The sequence below is a fragment of the Pezoporus occidentalis genome, unplaced genomic scaffold (assembly GCF_034315485.1).
Source record: "Pezoporus occidentalis ecotype Australia unplaced genomic scaffold, CSIRO_AGI_Poc_V1 ctg3, whole genome shotgun sequence".
Classification (NCBI taxonomy): domain Eukaryota; kingdom Metazoa; phylum Chordata; class Aves; order Psittaciformes; family Psittacidae; genus Pezoporus; species Pezoporus occidentalis.
In genome coordinates this window covers 18,403,158-18,420,686 of record NW_026914940.1, presented here as the reverse complement: position 1 = coordinate 18,420,686, position 17,529 = coordinate 18,403,158, and the positions used below count along the sequence as shown (strand labels likewise).

Sequence of the window (17,529 nt, the reverse complement as noted above, 5' to 3'; positions counted from 1 at the left end):
TCAGTGGTGAACACCTCCTGTGAATGTGTGAGCCTCACAGGATGCCAGTCCCCAAGAACTGCTGCGGTGGTCCTGACTCGTCTTGCAGCTCACACAATATGTCTGTGAGGTACTTCAAAGAAAACCCATTGCCTGTCTCACTTATTGGAGCTGCCAAGCTTCATAAGCAGCCAGGGCCTTGTGAACTTTTGCTTTCATACTAAAAGAAGTTTATTTACATATCTGCAGCTTGGGAGCAGAGCTATGGGAGAATGGGAAATTCTTTTTGAGGTGTCAACCAGCTCTTGTGGGCTAGCAGAGCTGTGAGACAAAACACCCTGTTCCTCCTCCAGCCTATCTCTGGTGCCTAGAGACCACTCACAGCTGCTGAACTGATTGCAAGTTTTACTGCCAAGCTGACCTGGAAACTGACTTAGTGATCTCCATGGAGTTCTTTAAGTTCCAAAAAAGCCCTGTAAGTGGGAGACAGCAGATCAGATTCACATCCTGACTGCTGGTGCTCAGTCTACCTGCTGCTGCTGCTGCTGCTTCACCTCAGAAGGGACGAGGCACCAGCCTCTTGTTGTCTAGAAGAAACAGGCAGTGGGCTGGGACTAAGCCTACCACTTACTAAAGGAAAAATTAATCTCCATGAGAAGTCAAAGGGTATCTCAGCATCTCATTTCTTCCTCAGCAGTATGTGGTTAAGTATAATCTTTTCCCAGGACATATTATTTATCCTGTCTATGTAGATAACAAACTATTGCCCAGCACAAGATCCTGATGTTATTTGAGGCCTTTTGATACCACCTTAATGCAAATAATACCTTTACAGATGGGAGAGACACAATGGGATGTCAGATGTCTAGGAAGACGAAAACTAGAAATGGGAATTAGATCCTGTGAAAATTAAATAGATGATCCCTGCTGCACTTTAAAAATAGAATTTTGGTTTTCTTTTGTTTTTTTAACTTGGCCTCCAACTTAAAAAATAAATACTTGTTTGAATGTCTAATCATTTATGGTATACTTGGAAAAGTCCACTATCTGGATAATATTGCACTGTCTTTTAATCGTACTTGGGATTACCAGCAACTGAGAGTACATATAAGCAAAAAAATATGCTAAACACTTGACTGAAAAGGCAGTTGAAGAAATGCAGTGTTTGGTAGGAACACGTACTTGTCTTCCTCTTCATTATTGCTGTGAAGGCATGGTTGATAACATTCATACTAAAGTTTGTATTTATGTGGGTATGATTCTCAGCTGTGTGAAGAATCACCACTCTTCCTTGTTTCCATAGCAGCATTTGCACTGTTTTGGTGTAACTGTCACTGAAGTCCAGACTTTTCTATAATAAATGATAGAGATAATATTTTGATTACCTTTCATCTCATCTCTTGCAGATCTTTTTCAGTTCATTTATTTACATCATTTTCTGTGCAGTCCATATGTGAATGAATACTTTGCACTGATTTCATACTTGGTAATATCAGGCTTCTTGAGAATTTATATATGAACTTAACCAAATTAAAAAAAAAAAAGGTATCTTGTTTACTTGCCAATTAGAAATTGGAATTTAAATTCATACTTCAAATGCATTCAGTTGGGTTGACGCTCATAAGACTTCATAGAAGCAAACACAATTTCTTCAGCATCCTGTAGGAAAAGCAGTTCTAGGAATTGAGATGTTGCATTTCTCTGGTTGCAGTATTTTTACACTATGTAGGTATATTGTTGCTAGCTGTTACAGTTCCTTTTACTGATTTAATTTCTCATTTATATCTGTTTTTTCCAACACTTCTAGAAGATGAATGATGTCATGGACAGCATATAGGAGTGTGACTTACACATAAACATATGAAAAATGCAAAATATAAAATGCAAATTAAGCAAGAAATACTATATTTGCTAAAACAGTTTTAAAGCATAAACAGATCAAAAGAAGAAAATATGAAGAGCTGTGACATTCAATATGCCTTATTTGATCATCATTATTAAAATATTGATGTATCAAATTATATTAGTATGTATTATAAAAGATTAACAATCTTATATCACTAAAATATTTAAAATAGTGTCTTATTTTTAATAAATATTTTTTGCATATTTTGGGAATGCAATATGTTCTGTGGTAACTCTTAATATACTTCACTACATTTCTAGATGAGACACGGATATTATATATGGCCAATGCATCTGCAGTGACCCTTTAAACATATGACTCTTTGTATGTCAAAATTTTTACCAGCTAGAGCCAACAAGAGAATTATTGGTGGAATATAAAAATAATTAAATTCTCTTAGAAAAGTTTGGAATGTCTTGTCAGAATTATATCCCAGAAAAAAAAAATAATTAAAAATCAGTGGTGACTGTTGTACTTTGTCATGGTTTTGTGCTTGGTATAGAGAAAAAGATCTGTGAATTACAGATGTCTTATTGGCATCTCTGTGCCACATACTGACAACCTCAGGATTACCCACAGGGGTTTTGCCATTTGATTAGTAAAGGAGGTAAGTGTTAATAAATTTGAAGCCTCTACCTTATTTCCTGAAATACCACATTCTCTAAATACAGAATCTGCAATATACACGGGAGGTGGTTTTGTTACACGTGTCTCCTTGCCTGCATGCCTTTCATGTGCTATGGATGTCTTGTTTTACTTCTGTGCCTTTGAATTTATTAATATAACTTCTTTTTTAGTCTTTCTGGAGACAAAGTGCAATGAATCATTAGCAGTATTATTATTTCAGACATAGTAATATCACACATCATCACTTAGCAAAGGAGGAAAAATTCCCTTTTCCATGCACAACAATTTCCTGTGATAATACAAATGTTACCCAGGACAGATCTTTGAAATGGATACTGATTCTTTAAATTCTTTCCTGTCTGTTTCAGGAAATAGTGAGATCCCATTGATAATGAAGTACAATGTGTCTAAAGTTCACTTCTAAACACTTGGCTCTTTGCTGTGAAAGTCATCTGCATTCCCTTTATAATTCTCAGCCACCAGAGATATGCTTAATCTTGGAGATCTGATCCAATATCATTCGGAAAAATCCTTGGTAATAGTTTCACCATTCAATCAATGAAGGAATGAAAGCTTACTGCATATGTCGTCTTAAAAAAAAAATCCTGAGATAGAGGAATAAGACATTCACTTATGGGTTTGGAGATTTTGTTGTTTGAAAATAAAATTATTATTACTATTATTATTCAAATTCTTAATCAAGGCAAGCAAATGGCATCTGTTTGTTATCATCCTTCCTACAGAAGACAAAGGCTTCAGTCCCTATGGTATTGACTGCTGGCCCCAAGTGGTTGCTGGATGTGACTTGGCAAGGAGTAGAAGACAACAAAAACAACTGCATTGTGTACAGCAAAGGTAAACACAAGCTGATTTTTTTCTCTACTTTCTTGTGTAAGGTACTGAGATAAAAATATACCTGTTGCATAATAGGAAAATTAAGTAATAAAGTCAAACATTTTTCATTCCCATTTTCCTACCCTGTTCTGGTTTTGATTTTTTTTTTTCTTTAAATGGTATGAAAATCACACACAGTGTCTGTAGAATACTGAATACTTTATCAACACAGGACATCAGCTGACATAAGGCATAACACCCATTTGTCTCTGAAAGTTAATACCTCTTGGGGAAGCATCATTAAATCTATACACTTTAAAAAGGTGAATTTGCATTTTATTGGGAATACTGGATAGCATTTCTATGTGTTACATTATGATGTAGACTACTAACTGAAATCTGGTTTTGTAAGAACAATGTGAACTTGATTGGACTATGGTAAGACTCCATGTCAGCACGGTAACAGATGATAACTTGAACTGGATTTCAGAGTTGTCACTTCTGACATGCCAGTCTCTGTGTAGTGTCATGATGTGATGATGCTTCACTGGAATATATTGGCTAGTGGCAGTGCACATTATTTCTGTCTTATGTGAATTGTCAGATTTGCTCAATTCAGTATGAGTTCTTACGAGACACCCCCCCCCTCCCAAAACATGCTTCGTCTAATCTGCCAGATCTAACAGCTACTTCAGTTCAAGATACAAAAGCGTTTGTCTTGCATCTTGAACCAACCCAGAGAGCCTTGGACTGAATCAGTATTGCTGTAGACCATGCACCATGCTGTTTGGTCACTCACTGTGAAAGCTTTGTAAATGATGTTGTGGTGTCATTACAGTATGTTAAAAGAAACCCAAACAAATAAACCAAACCAAAACACTACTTGAATATATGGAATAACTTATTTCATGTGGCTAGTTTCAGCATTCCCCCTGAAGATTAGGTTGCAAAACTATGACTTGCCTTCCTTGTATTTCAATCACCAATCTCAGCACTTTGTGAATATTTCAGAACATGCACTGTTCTTGTTTAATTTCTTTTAGGTTTTATTTCCAACCAAATAGACCTACTGAGATCAAAGATTTGTTTGCTGAGGCAACCTAGTGACCATTTCAGCATACAAGCATCCAGGCAAATAAGCACCCATATCAATATATTAACATACAAAACACTAATCATAACATCAAAGACTCCTAAAAACTTACTAGAAACAATTACAACTTGTTCCTATAATCATTGCAATTTATACACTTATAAGAGGATTGCTTTTAAACTGCCACAAGCCTTTGAAAGTTGAAACACTGAAAACAGGGAATTTGCATGTTAAAAATGAGTTGCACACCAGGGTCTTATAAATTCTTTCTATTATAATTACAGAATGCCAACACATTCATTCTGCAACCTGAAACACCTGCAGTACTAGAAAACTGGGCTTACATCTAAAAAGGGTTCGGCTGCCCTTCCTTCACAGCTTGCTGATTGCCGCCCAGGTGGAAGAAGCAGCAAAGTGCTCTGAGCAACATAAGGGAGCTTTTCCCATAAATCCAGAGCTGCAGTTTGCTTCATGATATTGAATACTCACAGGCATACTTTTCTGCAACAACTTTTTCATGTAATGGGAAATTACTTTCACTCTAAAATAGAGCTTCTGCAGATTCCCATAGGACATTGTCTTATCAAGTATTTCATTCTTTGTCTAATTCTAATAATACTTAGCCCATATTTACCAGTAAGACTTTTCATCTTCAAAGTACTTTACAAACACTAATTCATTAGACAGTTTCAGTACTATCTGTCTGATTAAATCTATTGAAACATGATTTTTATTTTTTTTTCAAATACAAAAAACTTTCTTTACTTTGGTGCAATCTGAATAGCCCACAACATTGGTCTTTTCATTCAAACAGCTGGATTTTATTTCGGTGATGATGCTGGTTATTTTAGTACTTGGTTAATAAGGTATTGCAACAGTTATATAGTGCTGAAGGTGAAATGTGTTATCTCTACTGCAGATGAAAATTATAACTAAAGTTGAGGATAAATTTGAGCCCTAATTTATAAATACATGTTAAACCTCTGCTACTTCACTAAACTAATGTGAGAAATAAGTTGTAGGTATGCTTTACGTTCATCACATTCTGTTCATCTTTATGTTGAGTTGGCTGCTCTGTCATTCATTAAGCACCTACACTTGCCTTGAGCTCTGCTGGGATTTTCGTACTAGGAAGATTAATTGGCTTGGGTCACAAAACAATGTCAAATAGAAGATGGTAAAATAAATAAATAGAATAATGTTTCTTCCTTCAATTTGTATCTCATCATACCAGATTGCATTGCCTTGATTTGTGTTAGCTTTCTGTCTCCTATAGTGCCATTACTTCTAATGAAACAGTGTCAGCTGGCATCTAGTTGTAATTCGATGTTATGGTGTAGTTGCATGTGTATAATTTTGTTAGTTTGCTTAGCAGTACATTGTTATTTCTGAAAGCAATTAGCTGAATAAATGTGTGGAATTGTACATGGAGCAAATTTGGTCACCTGGGAGCTGTTTTCTGTGCTATACCCAAGATGAGATGAGTGGAGCAAATTGGCACATTTCTAAGAGAAAAATAAGTTTAAAAATTGGCCAGCAGTACGTGGATGGTGCTGGTCGATCAGTTGCTGACTCAGAAGCACATGCCATATTTCCTTTTTGCTTATTATACTGATATCTGTGAGAGCAGAATTTTCTCCAGATCTGTCAGGAGAGCACAGGAATGTCAGCCTGACTTCCAGGTCACTAGAGGCTGTGGGTGCTGTAGTCCTCAAGTGTTGCATACAGAATAGTCACAGGGAGAGGAGTCTGGCATGTTGTTCCTGTTGAAAGTACATCTGAGCTGGTGGCTAACTCCCTGTTTGCGTTAAAACTCCCCATACAATATTTTCACTCAGAAAGCAAACACAAAAAGTGTGTGTGTACATGTGTGTATATATATGATGAGCATATTTAGGTTTATGTTGCTAAGTTATTACAGTGGAATCAGTGTTCATCTTCTATATAAATTTTTAGATTATAAACCAGTTATTTAAAATCATACATCAGAGTACATTCAGAGTGAATAGCCGTGGAATAACTAACTATTCAGTATTTGAGATTAATTCTATTTAGTCTAGGATCACATACTTCTATCTGTATTTTTTTATAACTGCATTTCCCCAATACTAGGACAAATCAGAAAAGCGAAAACCAGTTCATTACTGTCCCTTTTTACAAGCTCTGATACAAGCTTGCTACTCATGGCATGTGCCATTATCCTATTCTGTTTTTTTTTGAAAGGAGACTTTTACAGCTGTAATTGCATTTAAAGTATGTGGGATTTTTTGTTTTAACATTTATGTCAAACTTCTCTAATGTTTCAAAAATATTCTATTCAGTAACTGAAGAGATGGCCTAGAAACTGAAACTGAAATTTTCAGGACAGATTTTAGGAATTTGTAGCTTAATTACAATTATAAATGTGTTCTTTCAAGAAAAACAAAAACAAAAAAAAACATACTACAGAGTTTCAGTAATTCAAGCAAGATATATTGGTAGGAAGTATTAATACATGTACTGTATGTTCATTGCAATGTAGTGTGCTTGAGAAGCATTCTGGCCTGACTGAGGTGTGCACCAGACCCGGGGAATTTCTGGGACCGGAGGTGGGAGTCCCCCCACAAGCTAGGAGAGGGCTGGGTATTAACTGCAAATCTTCCACTGGGACTTTAAGGGATTTTAAAAAATGAATTACAACTGATTAGAATAGAAACAGTGTGAAAAATACAGTTGCACCGACTGAAAACCATGCTTATGTAACAGACATTTTTCCGCATATTATTTAAGCCATTTATGTGAAATGTATGGATACTGTATGTTTAGTGGCATTGTTAAAACAGGGTGTCTGTACAAATATTTAGCTGTGGGAATTATAAAATCATAAGGCGATTAAGTTAGCTAGTTGTGAAATTCCAATATTGCTTTTTAAATGACTTCAGGATATAGGAGGTGCTAAGGTTATTATCTGTTATCAGGAATACAGCGGAATTGTACGACTGGATAATAACTAAACAACTGACACAATGTAAAATTACATTATCAGTGTGTTAAAACAAAATTGCGCCCTAAAGGAGTCTACATGCCAGCTCAGAGCTGCAGTGTAATTATGCTTAACTCTGATAATTAAAATACAACGGAGATCAACAGAATCATTTTCATTAAGAAAATTATTAATGATGGTGGTATAACAGTAATTGATTGCAGAGCACCACAGGATAACTCTGTGCAGGAAAACCAACATGTTTAACGTGTGTCTGGCTGGTTAGGTTGTCTTGCGTACCACTGAGCACGCTGCCCGGCCAGGGGGAAGCTGTGGGGCATGTCTTCTCCAAACCCCGGATCAGAAAACGGCTGCTTTGCAGGCTGCCCTTTGGAGGGAGAGAGCTGAGTACTGATGGATGAAGAGACACAGGCCACAGGCAGACACTCACATGCTCCTCAAGCCGTCTGTCATCTCATTTTGCGTGAGGTGGTGTTTGGTTTTGCATTTCCATTAGTGATTTACTGATGTTATTTCCTCTTCTGCCGGGCCGCACTGAGTAGTTTATGCCCTTCGTTATTTCTGAGAGGATGCAGGAGGAGAAAAAAAATGGCTCTCTCCCCATCGCTGTTCCATAGGCACTGTGTGACATCTTCGTAAGTAATTCTACAGGATGGTCCTGTTAATTGTCCCAGTGGTGCGGACACACGATACCGAGTGCCGTAAAAAGCCTCTATCCCTCCGTAAGTGAAATCACAGTCAGTGCCCACTGAGTGACTATAACAAAATCCTGGCTAGGGAGGATGTTGCCTAAGGGTAAGATCTGAGAATTGTAATTTTCTTTTGGTGAACATAAAATTGGGGAAGGGGGAGGGAAGGGAGGATTTGGGGAGTGATTCTTCTCACAGCTAAGGTATGGGTGCTTGCTCAAACAGAAGCTGCTTTTGAAAGCTGCCCAAAAAAGTCAGTTTTCCAATCACAATAGAGAGCAAGCCTGATAGGGTGGATTTAGGAGGATGATATTAGTTAAAATGACAGCTGCCCAAACTGAAACTGTGTCATGTAGCTAATTTATAATTAGAAACTCGAGGAGAGGCAGCACACAGGAGAGGGCAGAGCACAAGTCAGGACTGGAAGCAGAGGGCAGTGCTCAGGTCTCCCAGACTTCCCCCGGCTGCACAGCCCAGTAAATAACAGAACTGTTTACTTACTTCAGTGGTACTGGGTGGATGAGCTATTCAGCTGATGTATGTGCCATGTGTTGAAGATACAGATGCTGGAAAAGGTTTACATGAAATTACTAGCATGATCTAAGGGCAATTTTTAATTACTTTTGCTAGTTTAAGGTGAACAGTCTATTTTTTAACATACAGGAAAAGACAGTTGTCGCAACAACAGGGTTCTAATTTTTTCTTTCGGAACAGAGGATTACTTACGAGATCCTTGATGCCGTGTTTTCCTCAGCAAATGAGTTTTCAGCTGGCAAATACTTCTTTTTCTTGCGACTTCAGGCAATGTAATGGTACACTGCACAACAGACATAGAGCATCAGAGACCCTGATGAGACACGGGTCAAACTTCATAAGGAGCTTAAACACTACTGCATTAGAATATGGGTATATTTTGTTTTGGGTCAGAGAAGAAGTTGTTTAATAGGCCAAAGGTTAGCTCGCAGCATATATTTTAGATTGCAAGGGGCTTCGTTCTACATACCATTAAAAGCAAATTGAGTGAATTTACTTAAGTCTGTTTCATGTGGACAATCAGAAAACTGCAGTATTTGCTGTCCCTCTGCATACTTCTGTTAGCCAAACAATGTGCTGAAGCCTTTGGTGGTGCTGCAGGGTTTTGTTCTTGCTTCGTATCCACTGACAAAAAAAATCTGAGCTTGTTTTACATTTTGTTTTCCACAGCACTGGAAAAATTGCAAAATATTTCTCAAGAGAAGCATGATTATGTGTGTAATGCTTACATAAAAATATCTTTACAAGGACACTATACCTTCATGGTCATTAGAAGTGTCATGGATAGAGACATAAAGACATGATTGGAAAGCAGGTAGATGGCATGATTCCTGTTTGGTTTTGCAGGGATGTTGAGAAGAGATTCCTAATGACACTGTGGCACATGAAGCTATTGCATATCAGTCCTTCTGCTTTCCTCATTGGACACAGGAGAAAATACTTTGTCCCCATGACTAGTGATACTTATTGCTGGCTGGTGGCAGACATGGTATTGTGGACTTAACTAGGAAACAGTTCAGTTTCGGAGAAGTCACAAAGCAGGACTGTACTTCTTCCTTATTTTTATTTTTCACCTATGTAAATAGATCCAATGGGGAATTATCTGCCTTAGGAAATTTACAGGTCAGGGCCTTGTACATGGTCTAAAAGAAAAAGGTTATTTCATGCATCCTTGTAGAATTAGTATAATATGGATATAATAGCATATAAGGAATTAATTATTACATGCCCTCTAAGTCCTAAGCATGCAGATAATAAAGGAAAGATGACAAGAAATGTGGGGGTACTGCTGTATTTCCACTTTCAGTATGAAATGATGTGTTCATTATTAGTGCATTTCATTTGCATAGCACCCAAATGATATTTTAAGTTGGTCTCACATGTCCACTGGTTTGTTTTGTTGTGGTTTTTTTTTTCTTGTATTCTTGTCGCTTACTGTGTAGCTTATTTCATAGTTTGAAACTGGAATTCTTTTTCATTTGTGGAGGCAAGGAAATAGGCTGAATACTGACATGATTTGCACAGAATTACATATTTTGGGCTGAAGCTATAGAATGTTGTAAAGTGAGTTTATTACTCACCTATGAGATCATGTTCAGGGTGGAAAAGAAGCCCAGTCTGTACTTCACGGTGGGACCACGTGAAAAGAAATACTACTTCAACCATTCAGTCCACTGGCAAAAATAAATGCAAACATCCCGCAGAGATTTTTTTTTTCAAAGTATGTATTTGTCCCTCATTTTTTCTAAGTCAGTTACAGTAGAATCAGTCATCTAGAAAGCATTTTAAGAAATATGTTGTCATTATTTTCAGGATATGACATAGATGCTAAACGTGTTTTATTTTCTTTTTCATTCAATTATTTTTTTTCCATCCATTATGTTAAATAAATACTGAGGACTACAATAAACCTTATGAACCCTGTTGCTAATGGCAGTGTTACCTCTCATCTTCCCTGCAAAGCAAGAGGGAAGAAAAAAGCCCCCAAATTTGCTGAGCCACACATTTCAAGTTGTCGACAACCCCATCCACAAGAAAACAGAAGAAAATATATATGCACTCTGTCCTGTCAAAAGGCTTTCACCTTATCTTGAGAGACTGTCAGGGCAGGAACATCATGGAATGGACAGGAGTCTATTAAATTAATAAGCTGCTGGATGGTGTCTGGAGAGTTATGATGCTCCATAAATCCAGTTTGATCATGGTGGACAAGGTTTAAATCTGCAGCCTTCTAATACACATCCAGGTCCTGGATTGGATTTGAAGTTTTGTACTGGAGACACAGAGATAGTCCTGCAGCCTGTGAATTAAGATTTATCATTTTTTCATACTGTTGGGTTGGGTTTTTTTTTCCTACACTTCTTGACAAAAATGAAAACACCTTAGGGATCCTGGCAAATGTTACTGCTTGAAATGAAAGACCTGTTGTCAAGGTGAAACCATGACCTAGAAGCCTAAAATCAGACCTTGGTTGTTCTTTTCAGGCAGCTACAAGGTGCTGAGTATAAAATGTCTATCTGGGAGAAACAGGGCTGGATTCATCTGCAGAATTTTATAATGATTCCTGTCAAATACTGCTACTTTGTGTGATTTGTGATACCAGACAAACCAAGGGTGTGCCATATAAAAGCAAAAGTTAAAAAAATGTAGAAATGCATTATTCCCCTATTCAAGGTGGTTCTGTGTATAACTGACAGTGTGGTCTGAGATTTCTGTGTCGTTTACCTCTAAATGGATTAAGCTGATGGTAATAATTCAGGGAAGATTTTTTCATAGCATTCAAGGTGCCAAGCTTGCAGGAAAACCTGTGTAATGTGCAGCCATGATGTCCAAGTGGACTGCCTGGAATGCAAAATTGTGTCGTATGTGTTTTGTCTCTAGCTGCTTACAAGCAATGCTGTTATTGTGGCTCAACGGGTGGAATTCAAGTGTCCCTTGGCCACCTAATTGACCTGCAAGCCTGTCATTTATTATTAGGTCCCTAAGCTCCTATTCTTGTTACTCTGGAGACTCCAGCAGGTGATTGTTTTATGCTCAGGAAAATGGATTCAGAGCTGAAAGCAATTGAAAAAGTTCTTCTGGTGTGTAGGTTTCCTTAAACAGAAATTTGGATCAAAATGTAACCTTCAGTAACATCTGTACATACATCTCCCTCCATTGTCTTCCAGGCAAAATTACTTAAGACCTGTAGCCAGAGATCATGTGTGACTGAATCCGACCTCTCTATTGATCCTGGGGATCAATCTGTGTACTCACTGATCCAAAGATCAGTGTCAGCATTTCTTTCCTCCCATGACATTCAGGACTGCTCCTTACTGTAGACAGAGGCCAAAAGGAGCAGGATTTCACAGCAGGTCACTGCGGTGCTGAGGCCAGCACTGCACACCACTTCAGTTTTTCCTAGTTCATTCGCAATTGCACTCTGGTATATGGGACAGCTCATAGAATCATAGACTCACAGAATCAACTATGTTGGAAAAGACCTTTACGATGATCGAGTCCAGCAATTACCTCAGGGCTGCCAAGGCCACCACTAAAGCGTATCACAGAGGGCCTCATCTACACATTTTTTGAACACTTACAGGGATGGTGATTCCACCACTTCCATGGGCAGCCTGTTCCAATGCCTGATCACCCTCTCTGTGAAGAAATTTTTCCTGATATCCAACATAAACCACCCCTGGCACAGCTTGAGGCCATTACCTCTTGTTGACTAAACCTCATCCCACTACAACCTCCTTTCAGGTAGTTGTAGAGAGCAATAAGGTCCCCCCTAAGCCATCTCTTCTCAGTGGAGGTTGGCAGTTCAGTCACACTTCAGTAAGTCTAGTGAAATTGGGAGGAAGGAGAGTAGAGGTTAGGAAAGAACCCTAGCATGGTGCTAAATCCAGGAGTTCCTCATTACAGTCCCCTTGATAATGAAGCAGGATACTCCCATTGCCTGCAGCTGCCTTTCTCTTCACCAGTGCTGGGGCATCCTTCATCCCTCCAACCATTTTAGTCTTCTCTGAAGTGAACTAAAGAAAGTATAAAGAAGTTTCAACCTGCTTCAATGTGTTTAAGGAAGGAACCCCTTTTACAGCAGACATGGAGAGAAGTTAGCGGCTTTCTTAAAACATAATTTCTTGTGGTATTATAAAAAGAGAAAAAAATAAGAAAAGCTGTTTCAGTTTAATTCGTCAGGGCATGTTGGGCAATATGATTCCAACAAACAGAAATCTATGCTTGAGTGTGCCTGAACTGTGGTATCTGAAGCTAGTTGCAATGTTAAGCAGATTTAGTAGAGATCAGTAACAGAGTGGTGACGCATATGACTGAATTGGTTGGTGACATGCAAAACCAAGGTTTGTTGCTGGAGCAGAAATTGCCTGTAAGATAATTTCCTATATAATATCATACTATATAGTATTTATGCTGTATAGAGAGAGATATATAGATAGTGTATATATAGATATATAGATATAGACATATAGATATAGATATAGATGTAGCTATATATAGTATATATAGAGATAGATATAAATACAGATACGTAGATACTATATAGATAGTATCATAGTATACAGGCATAAATGCATGCATGCATGCATACATGTACACATGCATAGATATAGTTACAGATATAGATACAGATCTATAAAAAAAATAACTCGGGCTTCAGTTGAGTGTTTCATTCAAGCCTCAGAAGGTTCTGCAATCTTTTCCTATAGCTGCAAGATATTCTTCTACATAGGCAACTCCAGCTGCTCTGAACAATTATGTTATCACAGGTTAATCACTAGGAGGAAATATGATTTGGAAAGAGTGTAGATTAAGTAAGTCCTAGCTAGCCATGAGAAAAATGCTAGTATTAGCTTTATAAACAACACGAGAATGCTAGATTTGTTATAAAGAGGTGGAAGTAGAAGTTGACAGAGGGGAAAATAAGCATCTTAGGGAGTGCAAGTCAGTGTAAGAAGAGTATTTAAAAGTTAGTTAGATTGTATTAGAAACACTAGAAGAGAGGTGTATTAGAATCCCATAATCGTAGAATAGTTAGGGTTGGAAAGGACCTAAAGATCCTGTAGTTCCAACCCCCCTGCCATGGGCAGGACACCTCACACTAAACCTGGGCAGCCCATTCCAGTGCCTCACCACCCTTACAGTAAAGAACTTCCTCCTTATATCCAATCTAAACTTCCCCTGTTTAAGTTTTAAACCGTTACCCCTTGTCCTATCACTACAGTCCCTAATGAAGAGTCCCTCCCCAGTATCCTTATAGGCCCCCTTCAGATACTGGGAGGCTGCTATGAGGTCTCCACACAGCCTTCTCTTCTCCAGGCTGAACAGCCCCAACTTTCTCAGCCAATCTTCCTATGGGAGGTGCTTCAGTCCCCTGATTATCCTCGTGGCCCTCCTCTGGACTTGTTCCAACAGTTCCATGTCCTTTTTATGTTGAGGACACCAGAACTGCACACAATACTCCAGGTGAGGTCTCACAAGAGCAGAGTAGAGGGGCAGGATCACGTCCTTCGACCTGCTGGTCATGCTCCTTTTGATGCAGCCCAGGATACGGTTGGCTTTCTGGGCTGTGAGTGCACACTGAAGCCAGATCGTGTTCATCCTCTCATCAACCAGCACCCCCAAGTCCTTCTCCGCAGGGCTGCTCTGAATCTCTTCTCTGCCCAACCTGTAGCTGTGCCTGGGATTGCTCCGACCCAGGTGTAGGACCTTGCACTTGGCATGGTTAAACTTCATGAGGTTGGCATCAGCCCACCTCACAAGCATGTCAAGGTCCCTCTGGATGGCATTCCTTCCCTCCAGCATATCAACCGAACCACACAGCTTGGTGTCATCAGCAAACTTGCTGAGGGCACACTCAATCCCACTGTCCATGTCAGTGGTCCCAACACCAATCCCTGAGGAACACCACTCATTACTGGTCTCCAGACGGACATTGAGCCATTGACCACAACTCTTTGCGTGCGGCCATCCAGCCAGTTCTTTATCCACCGAGTGGTCCATCCATCAAATTGATGTCTCTCCAATTTAGAGACAAGGATGTCGTGTGGGACAGTGTCAAATGCTTTGCACAAGTCCAGGCAGATGACATCAACTGCTCTACCCCTGTCCATCAGTTCCGTAGCCCCATCATAGAAGGCCACCAAGTTGGTCAGGCAGAATTTCCCATTAGTGAAGCCATGCTGGCTGTCACCAAGCACCTTGTTGATTTTCAGGTGCCTTAGCATGCCTTCCAGGAGAATCTGCTCCAAGATTTTGCCAGGCACAGAGGTGAGACTGACTGGTCTGCAATTCCCTGGGTCATCCGTTTTCCCCTTCTTGAAAATGGGGGTTATATTTCCGTTTTTCCAGTCATCAGGAACTTCACCTGACTGCCATGATTTATCAAATATGATGGCCAGTGGCTTAGCAGCTTCATTTGCCAGCTCCTTCAGGACCCATGGATGGATTTCATCAGGTCCCATGGAGTTGTAGCGTTGAGGTTCTTAAGACTGTCTCGAACCAGATCCTCTCCTACAGTGGGCCCAAGGTCTTCATTCTCACAGTCCCTGGGTCTGCCTTGCAAGACTTGGGTGGTGTGGTCAGAGCCTTTGCCAGTGAAGACTGAGGCAAAGAAGTCATTCAGAACCTCAGCCTTCTCCAAATCCAGGGTAGCCAGTTCTGATAGCTTCTGGAGGGGGCCTACATTGTCCCTGTTCTGTCTTTAGTTTGCTACATACCTATAGAATCCCTTCCTGTTATCCTTAACATCCCTAGCCAAGTTTAATTCTAACTGGTCCTTAGCTTTCCTAACCTGGTCCCTAGCTTCCCAGACAACATCCCTGTACTCTTCCCAGGCTGCCTGTCCTTGCTTCCATCTTCTATAAGCCTTTTTTTTCCTTTGAATTTTCTTCAGCAACTCCTTATCCATCCAAGGAGGTCTCCCGGCCCTCCTGATGCACTTCATTCTAGTTGGGATGCAACACTCCTGAGCTTGTAGCAGGTGATCCTTGAATATCAACCAACAGGCTTGGGCCCCCCTGCCCTCTAGGGCTGTATCCCATGGAACCTTCCTAAGCAGGTTCCTGAAGAGGCCAAAGTCTGCTCTCTTGGAGTCCAGGGCAGTGAGCTTGCTGCACGCCCTTCTTACTGTCCTGAGGATCTTGAATTCGACCATCTCATGATTGTTGCAACCAAGGCTGCCCCGGAGCGTCACATTTCCAACCAGCCCTTCCTTGTTGGTGAGCACGAGGTCAAGCATGGCACCTCTCCTTGTTGGCTCCTCTATTACTTGCAGAAGGAAGTTGTCTTCCACACAATCGAGGAACCTCCTGGATTGCTTGTGCTAGGCCATACCGTTGCTTCAACAGATATCAGGGTGGTTGAAGTCCCCCATGAGAACAAGGGCCTGCGAGAATGAGGCTGTTCCTATCTGTCTGTAGAGTGCTTCACCCACAGAGTCCTCTTCATCAGTCGGTCTGTAACAGATCCCCACAGTAATGTCTCCCATCACTGTTCTCCCTTTAACCCTGACCCACAGACTCTCTGTTGACTGCTCACCTGTCTCCAGACAGAGTTCCATACTCTCCAGCCTATCCCTAACATAAATAGCAGCTCCCTCTTCCCGCCTGCCGGGCCTGTCTTTTCTAAAGAGCCTGTAACCTTCTGTTCCAACACTCCAGTCAGGAGCTATCCCACCCTGTTTCTGTGATGCCCGTTATATCATACCCCTGTAGATGTGCGCACAACTCTAATTCATACTTAAATCAAATGGATTTAGTAACCATTGTGATTTCTTATTTTAAAACCAGAAGTGCACAATCAGGTAATGCGTACTGGGCTCTATAACATTATTTTGGGGAATGGAAAATTCTTGGTTTTAACAGTGATGATGCAGAAACACACACAAATTAAAAGTTTGCTTTTACAATTGAATATATAAAAATAACGTGGTAGAGGCATATTGAACAATAAAGACAGTTCAAATTTTATTGAAGATCTGAACAAATGAAAGACATTTTTGAGAAAACCAAGGATCAGTGGGTTAACAGGAATTGAGTGATATGACCTAACCTTTAACTCACAAAGTATTGTGGTTGTTGTCTTAGCTGAAATACATGCTCAGATACATAGTAACGGAAGTATCTGAGACATGGAAGAGACAATGGTGTCCTTGGCCTGCCAAAATGTTTGCTGACATTATAAGGTGGGCAATTGAAGTCAAAGTATGAGATGAAAAGGAACTGGTTTACTCTAGGAAATGAGAGGGGTGGCCTCAAGTGATCACTATGCATCTTCTATTAATAAACTGTTCTTTTAAAATGTGAACAGGCTCACTTTTGTGGTGGCTACACATACATTTTAATGGATTTAAATTATGTGAGGTTTAAATGCATTTCCAAGTTACAATTAAATGAAAATTTAAAATAAGACTGACATTGCTAAGGTTAAGTCAGTTTTATGATTAAGGTTCAATTAAATTATATTTATCGTTGGAGCAAATGAAGTATAAAATCACAAACAATTATATTTTTCAGTGGCTTACTTTGGTGTAAGTGTAGCCTGAAGTATGACTTCAAGACTTTTATCTTCCATTCCTTCCTGAAGTAGAAATTAATTAGGGCTAAAGTGTTGGCTATTCTTTCAGAACCCCATCCTGCAAGTCTTATCTGGACCAGAAAGCTGTTCTGTGAAGAAAAGTATTACGTATTTTATTTGGATTTAACTAGCTAACTTAGGGAAAAAGTTGAAATTTTAATAATGGTTTAAAGAATAAACTGGTTTTGTTGCTTTCATGGAAGCCACTTTTGGCCCTTTACACTCTCTTGGGAGATCTGAGATCAACTCTTTAAATACAGTTCTTTCTCTTTCCATGTACTTTCTACGTAAATTCCTAAATGTCATA

At 39.4% G+C, this 17,529-nt stretch overlaps 1 protein-coding gene across 2 annotated transcripts in view; it reads left to right on the top strand.

Annotated features, from left to right (window-relative positions):
• ZFPM2 (zinc finger protein, FOG family member 2) overlaps positions 1 to 17,529 on the top strand; it is a 312,069-nt gene that overhangs the window by 196,950 nt on the left and 97,590 nt on the right. For both annotated transcript variants that reach the window (XM_062627192.1, XM_062627193.1), the window contains one exon: positions 3,256 to 3,367. In XM_062627192.1, the coding sequence (XP_062483176.1) occupies positions 3,256 to 3,367 (112 nt within the window). The remainder of the gene's footprint in view (positions 1 to 3,255; positions 3,368 to 17,529) is intronic.